Source organism: Astatotilapia calliptera, chromosome 3 (assembly GCF_964374335.1).
Source record: "Astatotilapia calliptera chromosome 3, fAstCal68.1, whole genome shotgun sequence".
Lineage (NCBI taxonomy): Eukaryota > Metazoa > Chordata > Actinopteri > Cichliformes > Cichlidae > Astatotilapia > Astatotilapia calliptera.
Genome location: NC_137424.1, coordinates 36374983 through 36391265, shown reverse-complemented (window position 1 = coordinate 36391265; position 16283 = coordinate 36374983). Strand labels below are relative to the sequence as shown.

At 44.9% G+C, this 16283-nt stretch overlaps 1 protein-coding gene across 1 annotated transcript in view; it reads right to left on the bottom strand.

The window, feature by feature from the left end:
- Nucleotides 1-488: 488 nt before the first annotated feature.
- adgra3 (adhesion G protein-coupled receptor A3) overlaps nt 489-16283 on the bottom strand; it is a 28790-nt gene continuing 12995 nt past the window's right edge. Inside the window, exons 3-19 of the mRNA XM_026161847.2 lie at nt 14638-14709; nt 8217-8288; nt 8054-8125; nt 7782-7942; nt 7054-7267; nt 6787-6951; nt 6309-6510; nt 6060-6209; nt 5787-5945; nt 5530-5697; nt 5151-5358; nt 4806-5014; nt 4561-4685; nt 4345-4468; nt 3728-3873; nt 2942-3037; nt 489-2281 (exon numbers count right to left, since the gene is read on the bottom strand). Of these exons, the coding sequence (XP_026017632.2) occupies nt 823-2281; nt 2942-3037; nt 3728-3873; nt 4345-4468; nt 4561-4685; nt 4806-5014; nt 5151-5358; nt 5530-5697; nt 5787-5945; nt 6060-6209; nt 6309-6510; nt 6787-6951; nt 7054-7267; nt 7782-7942; nt 8054-8125; nt 8217-8288; nt 14638-14709 (3802 nt within the window). The 3' untranslated portion in view covers nt 489-822. The remainder of the gene's footprint in view (nt 2282-2941; nt 3038-3727; nt 3874-4344; nt 4469-4560; nt 4686-4805; nt 5015-5150; nt 5359-5529; nt 5698-5786; nt 5946-6059; nt 6210-6308; nt 6511-6786; nt 6952-7053; nt 7268-7781; nt 7943-8053; nt 8126-8216; nt 8289-14637; nt 14710-16283) is intronic.

The following is a 16283-nucleotide window of genomic DNA, read 5'->3' as shown; positions in this document are numbered from 1 at the left end:
CTTTGAGTCTCTTACACGCTCTGCCCCAACAGCGATGTCAAGCAGCGAGTGGAACTCCAGTTCAGCTGTCAGCTGTGGAGGAGATGGAGAATGGAAAGCGCTGCAAGGAGAAGAAGACACTTCTCTCATTATCCTTTCTTCTCATGGCAGCTTCACTTGCCCTGAGAGTCAGCTGTCAATCACAGCCGGGCGCATTAAGACAGCGGGTGCCCCGAAAGTAAGGCGCACTCATCAAATCTGCCAGCAGGCAGCAAGAAAACACCCATAGAGCCCACAGCCACAGCCAGCTGCAATTAAAGTGCTGCACCACTGTAGAGAAAGGAACCCGAGGCCACCTGAAGGTCAGCGAAAAACCCAATTACCAGCATGTCATATATTGTCAGGGAGAGTAATTCCTGGAAACAAAACAGCTCTGACTCACCTTTGCAGTGGCTGCAGAGAGCAAAAGATGAGATCGTGGGTGCAAGTGCAAGAAACAAATCTCTAAATTAGGTAAATGGAACTTTTGTTTTAATTATTGTTGGAACAAACTAGAAAACGGGGGGGAAAGGCTCCAGGTTAACGGTACGCACAGGGCCACACAGCTCAGACCATGCGGTTTCATGTACAAAACTCTCAAAGTGGTGGATTAAAAGTTATAAAAATAGAACATTTACAGAAACATATCTACAAAGTCAGTTCATTGGCCATAATTCGGCTACTATTTTCCAATTTTTTTCTTTTTTCAAGGAAAAAAAAAGTACAATCAAACAACTAAACCAGACATTCACAGCTTAAAGTTGTGAGCACATTATTATGCAGTCTTTAGCACAGAAACGGTTGCTACACAGTAGTTTCATGTTTCCACAAGCCGGTCTTTACTGCGGCTGCACTGTCCGCTTTAATTACAGCCACTGCCTGTCCATTCTCTTTAAGCGCGCCACCGTTGTGAGTGATAAGGTTCAGCCCATAAGACTTAGGGTGGCTTTCCAGTCCCGTGCTGCCAGGCTGCTTTGCAGAAGCAGAGTCTCTACTTGAGCTCGACCCTGCCGCAGTAACCGACTGCTCAGTCTCTACGGTTACCACAGATCCTTTCCCCAGCGTGCTGCCGCCTCCTTTATCTGAGTAGCGGGAGCGCCGCGGCAGGCTGGCGCTGTCGCTGCTGTCCTGTTGCAGCTGGCTCTGATGCCGCTCCCTGTACGCCATGTAGGCCGCTCGTCTGCTGTTGCGAGCTGCCATGTCGTAGTGATGGTGTCTCCTGTGTGGGGCGCTCTGCACGCTGCCCTCCACGCTGGTAGGCACGTCGTAGGCGTACTCTCGCAGCACGGTGAGCCGACTCGCCCTGTGCGTGCGCGCTCTGTTTTTGTGATGCCTGCTTATGTGGCCGTTGGCGGTGGCGGCGACGGTGGCGGCCGGGTTGCTCGCGTTGTTCACGGGGTGGAACTGGACCTCGAGCGGTGACACGTGCATTTTGATTTCATTGTCTAGTGAATGCTCGGTCAGGCTGTTGTCCAAAATAGCAGCGCCATTGGCTGCCGCTGATGCTGAGGCTGACTTGCACTGTGCAGCCTCCGCGTGGAGATTGGTCAGCTTGCTGCCGTGGGCGGAGTTGCGCATGCTCGGGGCGCTCTTGTTTGTATAGGAAGAGTCCGCGCTGCTGTGGCCGCACTTGGCTGACTCCCCATCTGCCTTGTTGTCAGATCCTGTCGTGGATATCATCGCCACGCCTGGCTGAGGCAGAAGGGTGTCCTCCTGTGCGGAGTACGCTCGTCTCCCGGAGCAACAGACCTGGGACCAGTGGCGCCTCATATCTTGTCTGTTGACGCAGTGATGAGCAACCATGAAGGCCCCGAGCGCCAGCGCCGCCACCCCAAACAAGCAGGTGAAAGCTAAATCAAAAGGGTGGTCCTGTGATACCGCCATGGCGCCGAACACCCACAGGGCTGCGTACAGCCCCAATGCCCCCGCTGCACCCATCAACTGCCCAGCGAAGGTGTGCTCGTTCTCCAGAGCCGACAGTGGCACAGTGTGGGGGGGAAACACTAATGAAGAGGACGCCTCATGTGGCTGAAGCTGGAGGGTGAGGGGGTGGCAGTGGCTGCCGGGAGCATCGGGCCCAACCTCAGTGTTGGCCGGAGCCAGATGCTGCTGCTCTTCGGTTGGCTCTTTGAGCTCGTAACGGCGCTCAGGGTGCCGGCGCAGCTGCAGCAGGATGCTGAGGAAGTACATGCAGTCCACAAAGATGATAAAAACTACCGGGCCATAAAATGCTCCGATGCTCGGCTCCCACGCCATCCAGCAACTAATGAAGACAGAGATAAGACGATTCAGACATCAGATGTGGCTTTTTTTTCCAACTCTATATCAGGCTCAACGTTTAGCATTCATTTAAATTTACCGAACATGCTAATGGTAAAGTTTTCCCTCATTAAAACAATACCTCGTCTCCCCGTCTTAATCTGTCGCTGTGATTATTAACCCGAGAAACTCGAAATTACTCTGGAAAAAGTTTTGCGTCTCATTCTTACAGTTACTGTCCCATTACATTTAATAACACAGGCTGAATTTGTTTTGGTTGCAAGAAATTAATTAAGCTCCAAAGACTCCAAGACAGATACGGCTCCAGATTTCTCAATTAGTCAGCCACGCTACACAATCTAAACAGCTGCCGCCGTAGAGAGCGGGGCGGGGGAGCTCGCTGTAAACTGGCAGCAGTTTCTCGTTGCTTGGATGCGCATATCATTAAAAGGCATCTATAATCAGAACTGGAGGGAATAAACCTTCCCTCATAAAAATATTCGAGCTAATGCAGTGCAGTCTGGCCTGGACAACCACAAAGTCAATTTCTCTTAAAGACAGAAGGTAGAAAAATATGTGAATCTGTTGACCAGATAAAATGGCACGGCGTTTCCATGAAATCAAACCAAGAGAAGGAAACTTTAATGACTAAAGTTCTACTTACTGTGGCGCATTGATCTGGCTGCCGTAGTTTTTGATGTTTGCTGCAGCAGTGATCCCACAGACTATGATGGGTATCCCTCCGCCAATTAAGTAGAACCTTTTGGAGAAAGGAAAGAGAGGTAGTTCTGTTTCAGTCTTTGAATGATAAAATAGGCATGAAGGAAATAAAAGAGATCAGGTGATGCTTCGGGCTTCTACAGTGACACCGTGTGGTGGCAGCCTCACTAAAATGTGGCCACATATAACAACAGAAATGTCATATACACATTTAAGGGAAGGTATGCTGAGTATATATACAGATAAGTTTTATGACACAGCGTAGCGTGTCCTGCGCTACGTCTGTAATTTGTGTAAAAAACACACGACAGCTCAAGCTTGGTTCACATTATAAAAGCTGCCTGCTGCTACAGATTTATGCACAGGAAGAATCACACGCACACATCTCAACGGACAAAATGCACAGTCCTGTTTATCTGAACAGTTAAAGAGCCTGAGTCTAGTTTATGTGGTATTTACAAGCATACGGATTTTGCTGTACTGCTATTAATTCAACTGCGCCTGTGCGATCCACACATGCTGCAAAGGAAGCAGGCACAAAATAAGTGAAGCTCTGGTTCATTTCTTCACTTCCAGGATAATAAAAAGATAGAACTGGGTGAAACAAAAGCTCTGAAGCCATTAGTAGAATTACTACATGTTCAGACGGTTGACAAGGCTATCATTTGGAGGGTGTAGTTTAAAAAGGCACCACTTTTGCCACACATCTGCTGCGGTGAGAGAGTCAAACCTCAGCATTGGCCGCGGCGGTGGCGGTGGCTCGTCCAGCTCCTCGTAGCGTTTGGCCTTGCGCGTCACTTGCTTGTAAATGTTCCTTGCAGTCACACCCACCCAGAGAGTGGTAGCGAGAGTGGAGTAGTGCAGCAAAATGCCCACCTAGGAGAGAATGGACCATTATAGTAGCCTCTTCAGCTCTATTCTTTAATCGATAAAAGTAAGAGAACGGAGCACACTGTAGATATTTTTGTTTAGTGCATCTTCTGCTTAAGACATCATCACATTGAGTTGGATATTAACATTAGAAAATATCATTTTACATCAAAGCACATTCAATAAATCAACAAGGTCTTGCATCCAGATTGGTGCAATTTAAAAAAGAAAAAGAAAGAAGAAAAAGTAGTGCGTCCCACTCCAGCACACCTTGAGGAGAGGTGCAGGGTTGCCTCAAGCCATGAAACGAGCTACAGTATCTTTCTATGCCACCCCACCCTCAGAGTTTCACAAGTGCAGTGATTTTAGCCAAAGGCAACTTTTTCAACTTCTTATCCCTAGAAAACATTCAAAGTGGAAGCAAATGCGGCGGGGAGGCTGGGAGAGGCTCGGAGTGTGCGGGCGCTGTATACTCACTGCTTGACAGACGCTTGAGAATCGCGTCTGATTGATGCCACCTATAAAAACCCCACAGGTGAGGGAGATGTGGAAGCAGAGGTTGATCAACATGTGCCAAAACTTCCGGCTCACTCGGACAGACCTGCAGTCGCAGAAACAACAGATTGCAGAGCTATGAATGAGACAAGGGGGCTAATGGGAAAGCCGTTCAATACCACTGGTTTATTCTCTTACCTGTGATGGTAGATATAGCTTATAATAATGGTGGCCAGGCACAGGAGGAGTATGACAGTGGTGGCGTAGATAACCGGGTGCAGTGGCTTAATGCTTGGCGAGGAATATTCCATAGCGCTGAGATCCTGAAACAAGAATGAGATCATAAAGAGATATACTAGAGGGCCAGTGAGGTCATACTGTGCACACGGGTGCTGATCGCCTCACAAACTCCCCAGTGAACATAAAGAGGCAGCCCAACCTACCATAAGCAGGCCATAGTTGCCCAGAGAGTTGCATGATATGGTTGTGAAATTGTCGTGATGGTCTAATATGCGGCAGCCGTCGCTCTGCCATCCTCCCTGACCTCCCGCCTGGCTCAAGTTCCAGCAGGCGGACACAGCATCTGAGCCGCGGGCAAACAGGCGCAGGGTGACATTAACGGGGGTCTTCAGGACGCGTGGAGTCATGCCATCTGATGCCAAGTACACAGTGGGGTAAAGCACTTTAAGTTTTCAGTTTGTTTCCTGATAATGTGTCCTTGTTGATTAGAAGAGCTGACCTTTTGTCAGGTTAGGGTTTACCACTATGCCTGCAACATCACGACTCACCTATCTTGGCCATGATGACAGGTGTGGCTACACTTCTCCTCCGCCCTCCATCAGCAAGTTGGGAGGAGTTGCCAGTGGATGGAAAAAACTTGCCATTGTGGAAGCCAAGTAGGTGGAGCTTGTAGACCGTGTCCTCTGGCTGCCCAGGAGGTACAGCCTCAGTAAGGAGAGACTGGGGAAACTGCAGGGAAGCCTCCGCTGCAGTGCTCTATAAAGACAAAAAACACAATGAAAGAACAACTTGTCATGTTAAACTACTCAAAAGACGCTGTTACGACTAAAATCTGATGAATTCATTTATAAATTCAGAAGCTGTCCACAAATAAAAGTTCCGCCTAATGAAACTGCAAACTAGTTTTTTTTCCTGGCAGGAGCTGACCTTGTAAAAGATGCTGGAAAACGAGCTGCTTGTGTTACATTTGAAGGTGAGCTGGCGGTCCTGGCCGATGGGGCGCTCAGGGATGGCCCTCTGCAGTAACACGCAGGACATACCATTCCAGTCGCTGACCTTGACAAAGTGGACGTCCAGTGCAATGTTAGGGGAGGTCTGGAAGGACAACAGAAAGAGTCAAATGCAGCTCTGCGTTACACATAATCTGTAGTGCAACATGTCTAAATGCTGTTGGTGAGGCTAACCAGGGGGAAGGCCTGAGGTGTAGCTGGGCGGTAAGCGGCAATCTTCTGGAGGCAGGCGATGATGCGGGAGCAGGCCATGGCTTCACGCTGAGCCATCGACAACACCCTCTCGTCGGCCAGCATCAGGTTACTGGCCATGCTGACCATCACCTGACCCAGCTAGGAGACAAAGAGACACAACAAGATTTCCAACTACATCCAACTCAGCAGTGCATACTCCAAGTTTTTAAAAGAGAAACAATTAAATGTGAACACATAAGCACATCCACTTACGTCTTTAAACTTCTCAACAAACTTCCCAAACTTCTCGATCATCTCAGCCACAAAGATGATATCCATCTTGTCTGAGAAGTTGGCAGCATCCTTCGTGTAGACAAACAGGCGTTGAGCTATAGTCACCACATTGCTCTCATTTAGAGGCATCTAGGAAAAACAAAACTGGGCATGAATAGAGAGCTGTGGGCCACAGGTACGAGGAAGCTCAAAACCATCAAATCACAGCCTGAATGGCCAGATACAAACCTGGTTGATGACATTGAGGAATCTTGTGACATCCTTCTGAAACTGGCAGCGGGAATAATCCTCTTCTGCCCATTGGCCCTCGCGATCACAGTAACGCCAAGCCCGCTGCTCTTCACTGGAGCTGCCCGAGTACGTGCTTCCGCTCGATGGCAGTCGGTTGCAGGGCAGGTAGGCTCTGATCCCTGCTAAGGTGCGTGGCCACCTGGGAGGATTTAAATAAATTGCTGTTTATTTCCTCTTCAGGCTGTGTCATGTGAGCCAAAATAGGTCCAATCTGGTAACTGAAGGAGTAACACCGTTTGGCCACAAGGGGGTGCTGCTTGCACAATAACGCAACTGCTCCAACACAGCAAGAATACACTTCAATCACAAAGGAAATTATTTATTACTTCACCTTTGGTATATTCCATCACACTGGATTTTTGAGTTTTAAGTGGTTTTAAGTTTAAAAAGAGAAAAAAAAGGAATAAGTATCCACCTGAACTCTCCCTTGTTGTTGGAGACACGTTCAGGGACGCAGTACTTGGCTGAACTTTGCAGCACCACAATGTGGACCGTCCTGGTGGTGTTTCCCCTGCTTGTCCTGACCCGACACTCCCAGTTGCCCGTAAAACCAGGTTGGATGTTTGAGATGGTCAATGCACTGATGGAAACCATGAAAATATAATATATTTTATGTTAATTGGTCAAGGTGGCTATATAAATTCCTATGAACTGCAGAATACACGAACACCTATCTTCATACCTGGCAATCAGCGAGCAGTTCTGCACAATGCGCTTTTCAATGAAGATGCCTTGAGTGGCATCAGGCTTGACCATGTGGCCCCTGTGGTACCACAGCACCTGCATGTCCTCTGCCACGAGGGAGGCCTGACACTGGAACGGCAGGCTGTCCCCCTGAAAGACGACCTGCCGCTGGGATGGGGTCAGCTGGAAGGAGGGCAGCTCGAGTGGAGCGTCTGAGGAAAACAAGCAGGCGAGTCAGGCGGTATTTCTCAAAATAAAAATGAAGCGTCGCTCATTTTTCCAGTTCTGTTTACTATACAACTTAAAACTGCATCTTTAAATTCTCAGTACTTTTAGTGCCACTTGTAATTCATGTCAGGCCAGCAGCTTCTGCTAAATCTACGCCATACATTTCATAATCCCTCACTGAGATGAGTGCCAAACCGATAAGACATGAGCAAGTACAAACAAAGGCAGCGCTGGCCTGGGCAGCCCTTGTCTTATCTCCCGTGTCATTGCACAAGCCCCTGTTACCCAAACACTAACCTCACTGATACCAAAACAGAGACGTTAAAGGGACAGCGCAGCATTTTGACTGTACAGTCGTCTGAGCTGCTGCTCAGTTATTTAGACATGTTTAAGACAGGACAAATGGCAGATCCGAGTCAGCGGCAATTAAAATGATGCAGTTCTGTTGCAGGATGTTCAAACGATTATATTTTAACGTGTGCGTGTGTGTCTCCGTACCGCATGTAAAGAGCTCCGGCCTGATGGAGGTAACTGACTGACCCTGTAGAGACTGTGGGTAGGAGCACTCTGTGTTCCTTACAGAGATTTTCCTGTCTTTGATCCAGCGCAGCAGCCAGAGAAGGTTGCAGTCACACAGCAGGTAAGGTGTCTTGAAGTCCCTGGAGATGGACAAAAACAACACCTGGGGTCAGTTTAGGTGATCGAGCACCATCAAACAGACTGACAATGGCCACGTGCATGAAGTTTCTTTTCAAGCTGAGCATACTCACAGCGCCTTCAGAGACACCAAGCTGTCAAAGGTCCCCTGAGCCAATGAAGAGAACATGTTCCCTGTAAGGTTTCTGAGAGGGGAGAAAAAAAAAAAGAGGTTTTATTTGGGATGTACTATAAAGACATGACTAGATCACATTCACAGCAGTGCAAATGACTTACAGTCGGATCAGACTGGATAGACCTTTAAAGATGTCGCTGTTCAGACAGCTGATGCTGTTGTTGGCCAGGTCTCTGCAGTGCACACAGAAGAAGAATGACATTTTATTTGTTTGACAGCTGAAAAAATAAACCAATCTAAGAGCCGTGTTGTTCTACCACGGTGACTCTTAACCAGGGGTAGTCAGAGATTAGCTGTACTACTACGTTTAATGAAGTGAGACAGAAAAGTTAATTGGCACAAAACAGCAGACAAATTGTATTACAGTAGATAAGTAATGATCAAAAAATAAACAAATAATTTAAATCCCTAGGAGTTCACTAGCTAATTGTATAGATAAAGAAATCAGACTGAACATAACAGATCTTCTCTTTCTTCTTTCAGCTGATGCCTTTAAGAGTCGCTACAGAAGATCACCCTATCCCTGGTATCCTTCACTGTCACATTACCATCCTTGACTACTTGAATCTCCTCCTCTGAGGTCTTTCAACCTCAATGGTAACAATAACTGAGAAGCCGTAAGCTGAAAGTCGTCCGCATCCAGTTTAAATGAGTTTTACTAAAGTTACTTGAAAAGTATGCCAGAAAAAAAAAAAAGGTTGGGGACCACTGGGCTAAAAGATCATCGAGTTGTCTTCATCTGAGCTGCAAATGTATTAGAACATAAATGAACACCTCGAGAAACGCTGCTGAGTTGCTGAGATAAAAAAAACAGTAGGTTTAAAAGAAAAAAGCCAAGTTCAACAGAGGCAGGTCGAGACAGAGATCTCCAAATTCAGCCGACAGGCTTACAACTTCCAAGGTGATTTTAGATAATGTCTGTGTGGGCCTGCGGGGGGAACCTACACATCAAAGGCACAGCAACACTGTGGTAGGTGATTAATCACCCGTGATTAATGTCAAATGCAGGAAAAGTGTGTGTTTCTCCCCTTCATGTGACCTGACATGATGTCTCTTGCAAACATCAGATGGAAGTGTCAGAGACTCTTTCAAAAAGGAAACTCGGAGACGGTTCAGGGGCTTAACGGGGAAAAGATGGAGGCTGCCTCTGTGAATTACACTGACTCTACCAACATTCAGAAATATTCACCGAAGGAAGGTCCAGGTCAGCTGGAGCACACCGCCTTCAGCAGATATAATCATCATCAAGGGATATACATAAAGATGTTTATACAACCTCAATACTACTACAGCTAATAATTACAATAATAAAGATGCATTTTATTGCGCAAGTACTGAATATTTTCTGATGTCCAAAGACCTCAATAAACTAAAATAATAAAAAGTAAAATGTTTCAGTGGATTAACTACTTCTTTCATTAACACATAAATCTAGTAACAGTAGTGCAACTAAGCACTGTTAGCATTCTGGTTAAGCTGTGTTTCTGGCATCCTGTCAGAGGGAAACTGACTTAGTTGCCACATTGTGGCGTCTAACAAGATTTGTATTTTTTCCAAATACAGCTGTGACTGGGACCAAGGCTAATGATGGAGGTGAGACCAAAACCTCTGAATTAATGCTGCGACCCAGAAACCCAAAACAATGGCACTAAAATATAATACTGAGAAGAGGGGAATGGTATATCCTTATAATCTACTAGATGTAGACTGTAGGTCTTTGGTTCAATAATAACATTAATTTAAGCTTTTAACATTATCCAAAAACCTACTTCAAAACAAGAAAGCTAGGTGGCAATTTTTCAGTTTCCAGGGAGACAGCATTGAATCAAACCCTTGTTATAGCTGTAACATATAAACCTCTGTGCGAGGAAACCAATTGTTGCAAAGTGGCAAGAAATGAAACAAGAGCCAGTGAGAAAAGGCAGATCGTTACCTCAGCTTGCCGCCAGCAAAACTATATGTTCGGGTGCTTGAGGAAGGTGATACTAATGCAAAAATGATACCTGAAAAACAGCTGGCAGGTATATCCTAGCATCCCAGAATTTATGTAATTATTGGTGTTGCGCCTTAAGGTGCCGGCCGTGGACTTTTACGGTGTGAGGTTATTAGTTTCACTTGGAAGTAAAGAAAAAGCCTCCTTTTGCGGGCCTGCCAAATTTGTGTGTCATGGGAAGGATATAGAAGTGAGGCGGGCGTACTTTCATCTCCGGTTATCGCCTGGATTCAACTGCTAAAGTTACAGCTACACCAGGAGCCTCGAGAATATTTGTTAAAATAGCTAAAAACCAAAAAAAAAAAGTGTCACTTTGTTACTGAGTGAAGTCACATGCATGTCTTTTGGCCACAGGCACGCAGCAAATTAACAGCACAGAGGAGCGCTCCAGAGCAGCACATTTGAGGAGCTGAAGCAAAAATAGCCCGATGTGATAAGGTTCGAGTGGGAATCGTTCAGCTGTTGGGAGGAATGCCGAGTAAGGAGCGCCGAGCCTAAAGGAATCCATAGGGTCTGAGAATGCTGTAGTGTTGGGAGAAGTCTGCTTAAATGTTTTAGTGTGGAGAAATTGAGTGTGTGAACTGTGTGTAAAGTCAGGTAAGGGATATACTTATCTTGGCCCACGGGGTTGTAACCAGCAGCGCGGCCTATACCCAAGCTCTCAGCGTGAATAAAGAAACCCAGCTGGGAGCAGCTGACTACGTCTAGATCAGATGTTAGCTCTCTTGTAAGAGAGATCATTATTATACCCATCTTAACATCTTTTTTTCTTTTTAAACTTGTCACTGGTGCGGGCTGAACACAAATTCAGTGGAGACATGCGCCAGTTTTTACGCATTCTGTCTTCTCATCGACACGAGCGCCGCATCGCCTGTCAAAACAGTTATATAACGTCTCTCTTTGATTTGGAGCGAACGTTCCTAAGCCCGAAAAACACACACACAACCGTAATGATGTTGTAGTGATGCTGGAAGTCGTCTCAGTGTGCACTCTAATGGAAAAACCTGCACTGAAGCTACAGTGAAGAGCTGTGGGCTTTGAAACAAGTGTTTCTGGAGCCTAATAAATACTGAGTAATGAATGCTTTGGACCATTTTTAATGCAGGGTTTTGGAGCCCTGAAGTTGATCTGCGTGTGGTGTACAACAGTGTAAATATTCTGGCACGAGTGAAAAGTGGGGACACTCTCAAGGAGTTTGGAAACTTGTTTCTCTTCTCTGCAGCACAATCTTTCCTTTAAGATGTGTAAATGTGAGCTTTTTATTGTGGCCTTCAATCTGCAGCCTTCGCTTTAAATGCTCCTGTGCTCTGTGACATGGCACGCAAGATAAATGAGGCCTCCAAATGGCACATCTTGAAGTGAGGATGGGAAAACTCTAATTAGGCGATTGGGGAGGGGGCTACAGTAAAGTCAAAGATAAGGGCTAAAGCATTACGTGCCAAGTTTCTGAGGCGTTTCATGACATTACAAACCCTGGCAAAACTTATGACATATGAATGAGCCATAAAAACTGGCAAAGTCTGCAAATTAACTCCACTCCTATTTTTCACAAAAAATAAATAAATAAAAAATGTATATTAAAAAAGCCGAGCGAATGTGTCGCTTGTAATGCCAAGCCTTGATGTAGGGCTTCTGTGTTTACATTCCCAGAGTCCAGTACTACCTCATCGTCTCCTTTGCTCTTCTGTGCTCCCTCCCTTTCACAGCCGAGTGATTGTTACCCTTTGAAATGAACTGAGACAGGCGGTGGGGCCAATTAAACTTTGCTACAAAGCCAAACTGTAAACTGGAGCACGTGTTTCCACGATGATCTCTGTGGCGATAAGAAAGGCCTTTAACGATATCTGTGTGTGTTTTAGATTTTAATATGCAGAGGACATATAGACAGGCACGTATCCATCAGAGAATATGCATCGAGGAGGAAACGGGGCCAATTCTGATCCGAGGAGCTGACTGCCTTCCTGTCTCGTTCTTATTGCTCTACAGCAGCAGCCAAGCTCAAGTTTGTGTTGGCAGGGACTGGGTGCTGTCGGATCATTCCAATTCATGCTGTGTTCTTGCTCTCGCTCTCATGCGCGCACATCCACAAAAAGGGAAACACGCGGCGACGCGCTTACGTTCGACGCCCTAAACAAGCACGCGGCACCCAGATGGATTTGAGAGTTACGTTTTCTGCATATCAGAGTTATCCTCCGTAGATATTCATAGACATCACACATGCATACGTGCTAAAAGACGTCTGAGTGCGAAAAAATATAAGTCTGCATGGTGTGTGCTGTGATCTCTGGCCAGACAAAGCAACCCAGTAGCAATAAGCCCGATTCAGACGAGAACTTTTTTTTCCCGTTAATTTGTTGTGAAGGCAGCCTAACAGGGTCATTCCCAGTAACATTTACATAACATTTCCAGCACGGCACAAGTCTGAACTGCGTGCAGTGGCATTAACAACATGGCAGGCACGAGATGATGACGCACGTCTCCCGTGTTCGTGAATTCATCAGTTCACATCAAAACACTTTATTTTAAAGAACAAAAAGCTCAATCTGAGGTTACATAACTGATCTTCAAGAAGAAAAGATAACCTGAAACTTCCTGCTGACTTTACCTAAAAATCAGGTTTTCAAAAAGCTTTTTTCACACGAAGTTACACATCTTTGCTGTTAAGTAACTCCCACATAGACTGAAATTCAAAGTTCTTTGAAATACTATGTTTTACTGGTTAAGAAACTCAGAAAGACTTGTGCCAGTAGCTTCTTAACCATTATAGGTGCTAGAACAACTGCTCTTGAGAGAACAAATGCAGAGAGAAAGCACCAGAATTGGACTCTGACCAACTCCTAGTAAAAAATCTGTGGATTTCAAGCAATAACATTGTTTTTCAAATCACTAGGAGAAAATAGTTTAACCCTTTAAGACCTACCATAGAACCAAGTCCGCCAGAGCTTATATTATATATTTACATGCTGTAGGGCCATTTTTGGGAGCATTTCAAGTTGCTATACATCAATACAACCATTATAGCCCAAATTTTAATAATATGTCTGCATTAAGTATATAGTAATTACATAAATTGCAAAAAAGTGCAATAAACTACAAAATTTCTTTGGTTTTGAAAGTGACAACGAAGGAAAGAAGCTGAGAGTGGATGACGAAGCCATCCTGAGCCTGTTCGTATCCGACACTGGAGAAGAGGACTTTGGTGGTTTTAGTGCGCAGGAAGAAGAGAAAGATGGTGGTGAATGACTGACTTTTCTTCTTGTTAAAGCCGTGTCACTGCACCTGAGCCTAAAAGGTAGTCCGAATCTATTTTTCTGGTGTGCTGTAGGTTATTGTTATGTACTACATTTGTTACTCATTTATGAAGCACAGTACATGTTTCGTACTTGTAATTACCGCTACTTGTACATATACCTAAAAAGTTATGCAAATATGTACCTATAACTTGTTTTTCAAAATATTAATAAAAGTGATGTCTCCAAACAGCCATCTCTTTCCTGACAATTCCCTTTGTGCATATTCTCTTACATATGATAAGTCAACATTGAAACACCTGCGGCTTTTGGTCAGGTGCGGCTAATGTATGTACAAAACAGGATTTTCCCCTGATTTTAGCTTGTGCGGCTAATATTCAGGTGCTCTGTAGTCCGGGAAATACGGTAGTATCCCACCACAGGAAATTTATTTTGAGTGTCTTCATAGTTTTATTTTTGAAATTCAGCAATTTTTATATACTGCAGGAAAAACTAAAATAAGTATTATAATGCAAATTAGCAAAAAAAAAAAGCATATGCATCAAAATAAACTATTTCCAGCAGTGCAATTTGACTTCTAAGCATCCCAGAAACGACACAGAAAGTCATAAAGTCAAACATAACTTTTAAAAACACCAGTATAGCCTTACAAGGCCCTGATGGTAAAAAACTACATTTCTACGAAAATGATGTCACTTCCGGTGTCGGGCAGGTCATGGCGGATATGCGATAGTTCGCGCTGATGGACGTAGGAAGTGTTACAAACAGCTGATCGGATCGGCAAAGCGTGTTTCTTGAATATTATGTTTTTGTTGCTGCAAGCGCTTTTTATGCAATTTTTGCAAAGCTATATGTGGAAGGAAACCGTGACCTAGGACAAGCTGATGGCATAAGATGTAAGTACAACTCCTCCGGTTTCATATGCAAAAAAATTATTGCGCTAGCTTACATGGTTGCAGAGCTACCGGGATTTAAAAATAGTTACGCAAAACCGAGCGTGCCCGCTCCGACCGGCTTTAAAGGGTTAAAATAACATGTGACCAACAAAACACAATTTCAATTAATAGTTTAAGAGAAGACAAGCTGAACAAAATCTGTCTCCTAACAAGATTCTGTTCTCAACTGAAATATAACTAAGGCAATCCTTTGAAAGGTTTAAAAACAAGAACACCTCGGCAATCCCTGAGGGCCTGAATGTGGGAATATGGAGTACACACACACACACACACACATAGAGAAACCACATTAAAGAGACAGCAGAGCTACAGAAATACTCACAGTCGCTTTAGTGCTGGCAAGCCAAGAAAAGCTCCTGGTTCAATATGACTGATCATGTTACTCCGCAGGTCCCTGTGGAAAAATGAAAAGATTTGAGCAGTGCAAACAGCAACAAGACAGCACAACTGCAACGGTGTTGCTAATCAATCATCCAAGTCTCCTTAACAAAACAGTTATGTTTACCGTTCTTTAGTTAAAGCGAGGAACACTGCTGATCAGAAAGAACATCTGCGAACACTCTCGGCTTGAAATAAAACATCGTTCTGTATATATCTGGTTGCTGCAAATTTTCTTGAAATTTCTTGATATGGCTTTGAGAAAAGGATTTGCATTTGCGCTTGTGAGATACCTCCAGATTTGTGCTCAGTAGTTTGAAATCTTTCCAGTTTTCTACTTTGAGAACAGTCAGTGTAACCACTAGACTCCATTGCCATCATCTGAAATTAACATTTCATTGTGCAACATTCAGCACCCATAATAACATGGTTCCTGCTAGGAAAACTTTTTATGCATGCATTTTTGTTTAACCCAGTGACAAGATCCCTTCTTCAAACTTAACACCCTTTGTCACCACATAGCTGTTGTCAAGGACAACCTGAGCCTCAAAGCTGCTCTCTTTCTCTTCACACACAAGCACACAAACCTCCCAAACCTGAGGTTCAAAGGCTCGCGGTCAGAGATTTCCTGCGGTGCTCACCTGTGCTGGCACTGCCAAGTCACTCATTACAGTCGAGGTTCAGGAGGCTTTCTAGTCGCCACCTGAACCCACACAAAAGGCCTCTGGGTAACTCTGCCTGTTTGATGTCAATGAACTGTCATCTGAAGGCGGGTATGTGGCCACAGATAAGTCAGAGACTGAAAAAACAACAACACACACACACAAAACTACTGCTTGTTAAAAACTTTTGATGTGCTGGCTTCTCTGTGAAGTTGTGTTGAGAGAAAAATGAGAAGGCAGGACAAAGAAATCAAAAATATCCTTGCAGAGCCGTCGCAGCCAGGAAGAGCCAGATTGGAGAGTGTACTGGGTGCATAAACAGGCGTGTTGAGTCTGGTAATTTGCTTGTTGCTGAAGCTAATTTATTTTTTGTGTAAACTTTGCTTAGAGTTTCAGTGTTTACAGTTGGAGGACACAAACACAATCTGGCAACCTCAACTGGGTCCAAGAGAAGCCAGAAAAGAACGCTTTCCCTCCATCTGGCTCAATGATCAAAACGCATAGCTGCCAAAAAGACTAATGTCAAGCTCAGTGTTGAGTGCTTTTAACCAGGAGAATTACAAAATAATGTCTGCTGGAGGTCTGAGCTCTAGATCTGCTGGTGTAACCACTACTACTAATAGCAAAAAAAGAACACCATAGCTCTCTGTTATTCCAGTATGTGGATTAGCCAAATATAAATACACTTCTCATTCCACAGACATCCAACCACACATGACCTGGTACCTTTTAAATCTATTTGCAAGGCGAAAAACGCCAGGTTTCTTCTTTTGTCATGCTCAGAAAGAGCTGGCTGAATACTTCTAAGTGTTCTCCAGCACTGGTCTTGAACTGGCAACAAACTGAAGGGTGGATCTGCAGCTGCTGCCAATATTTCAGGGCACGTGTATGCTGTCTTCCAAAGGTGTTACTCATATGCACGTTAAAA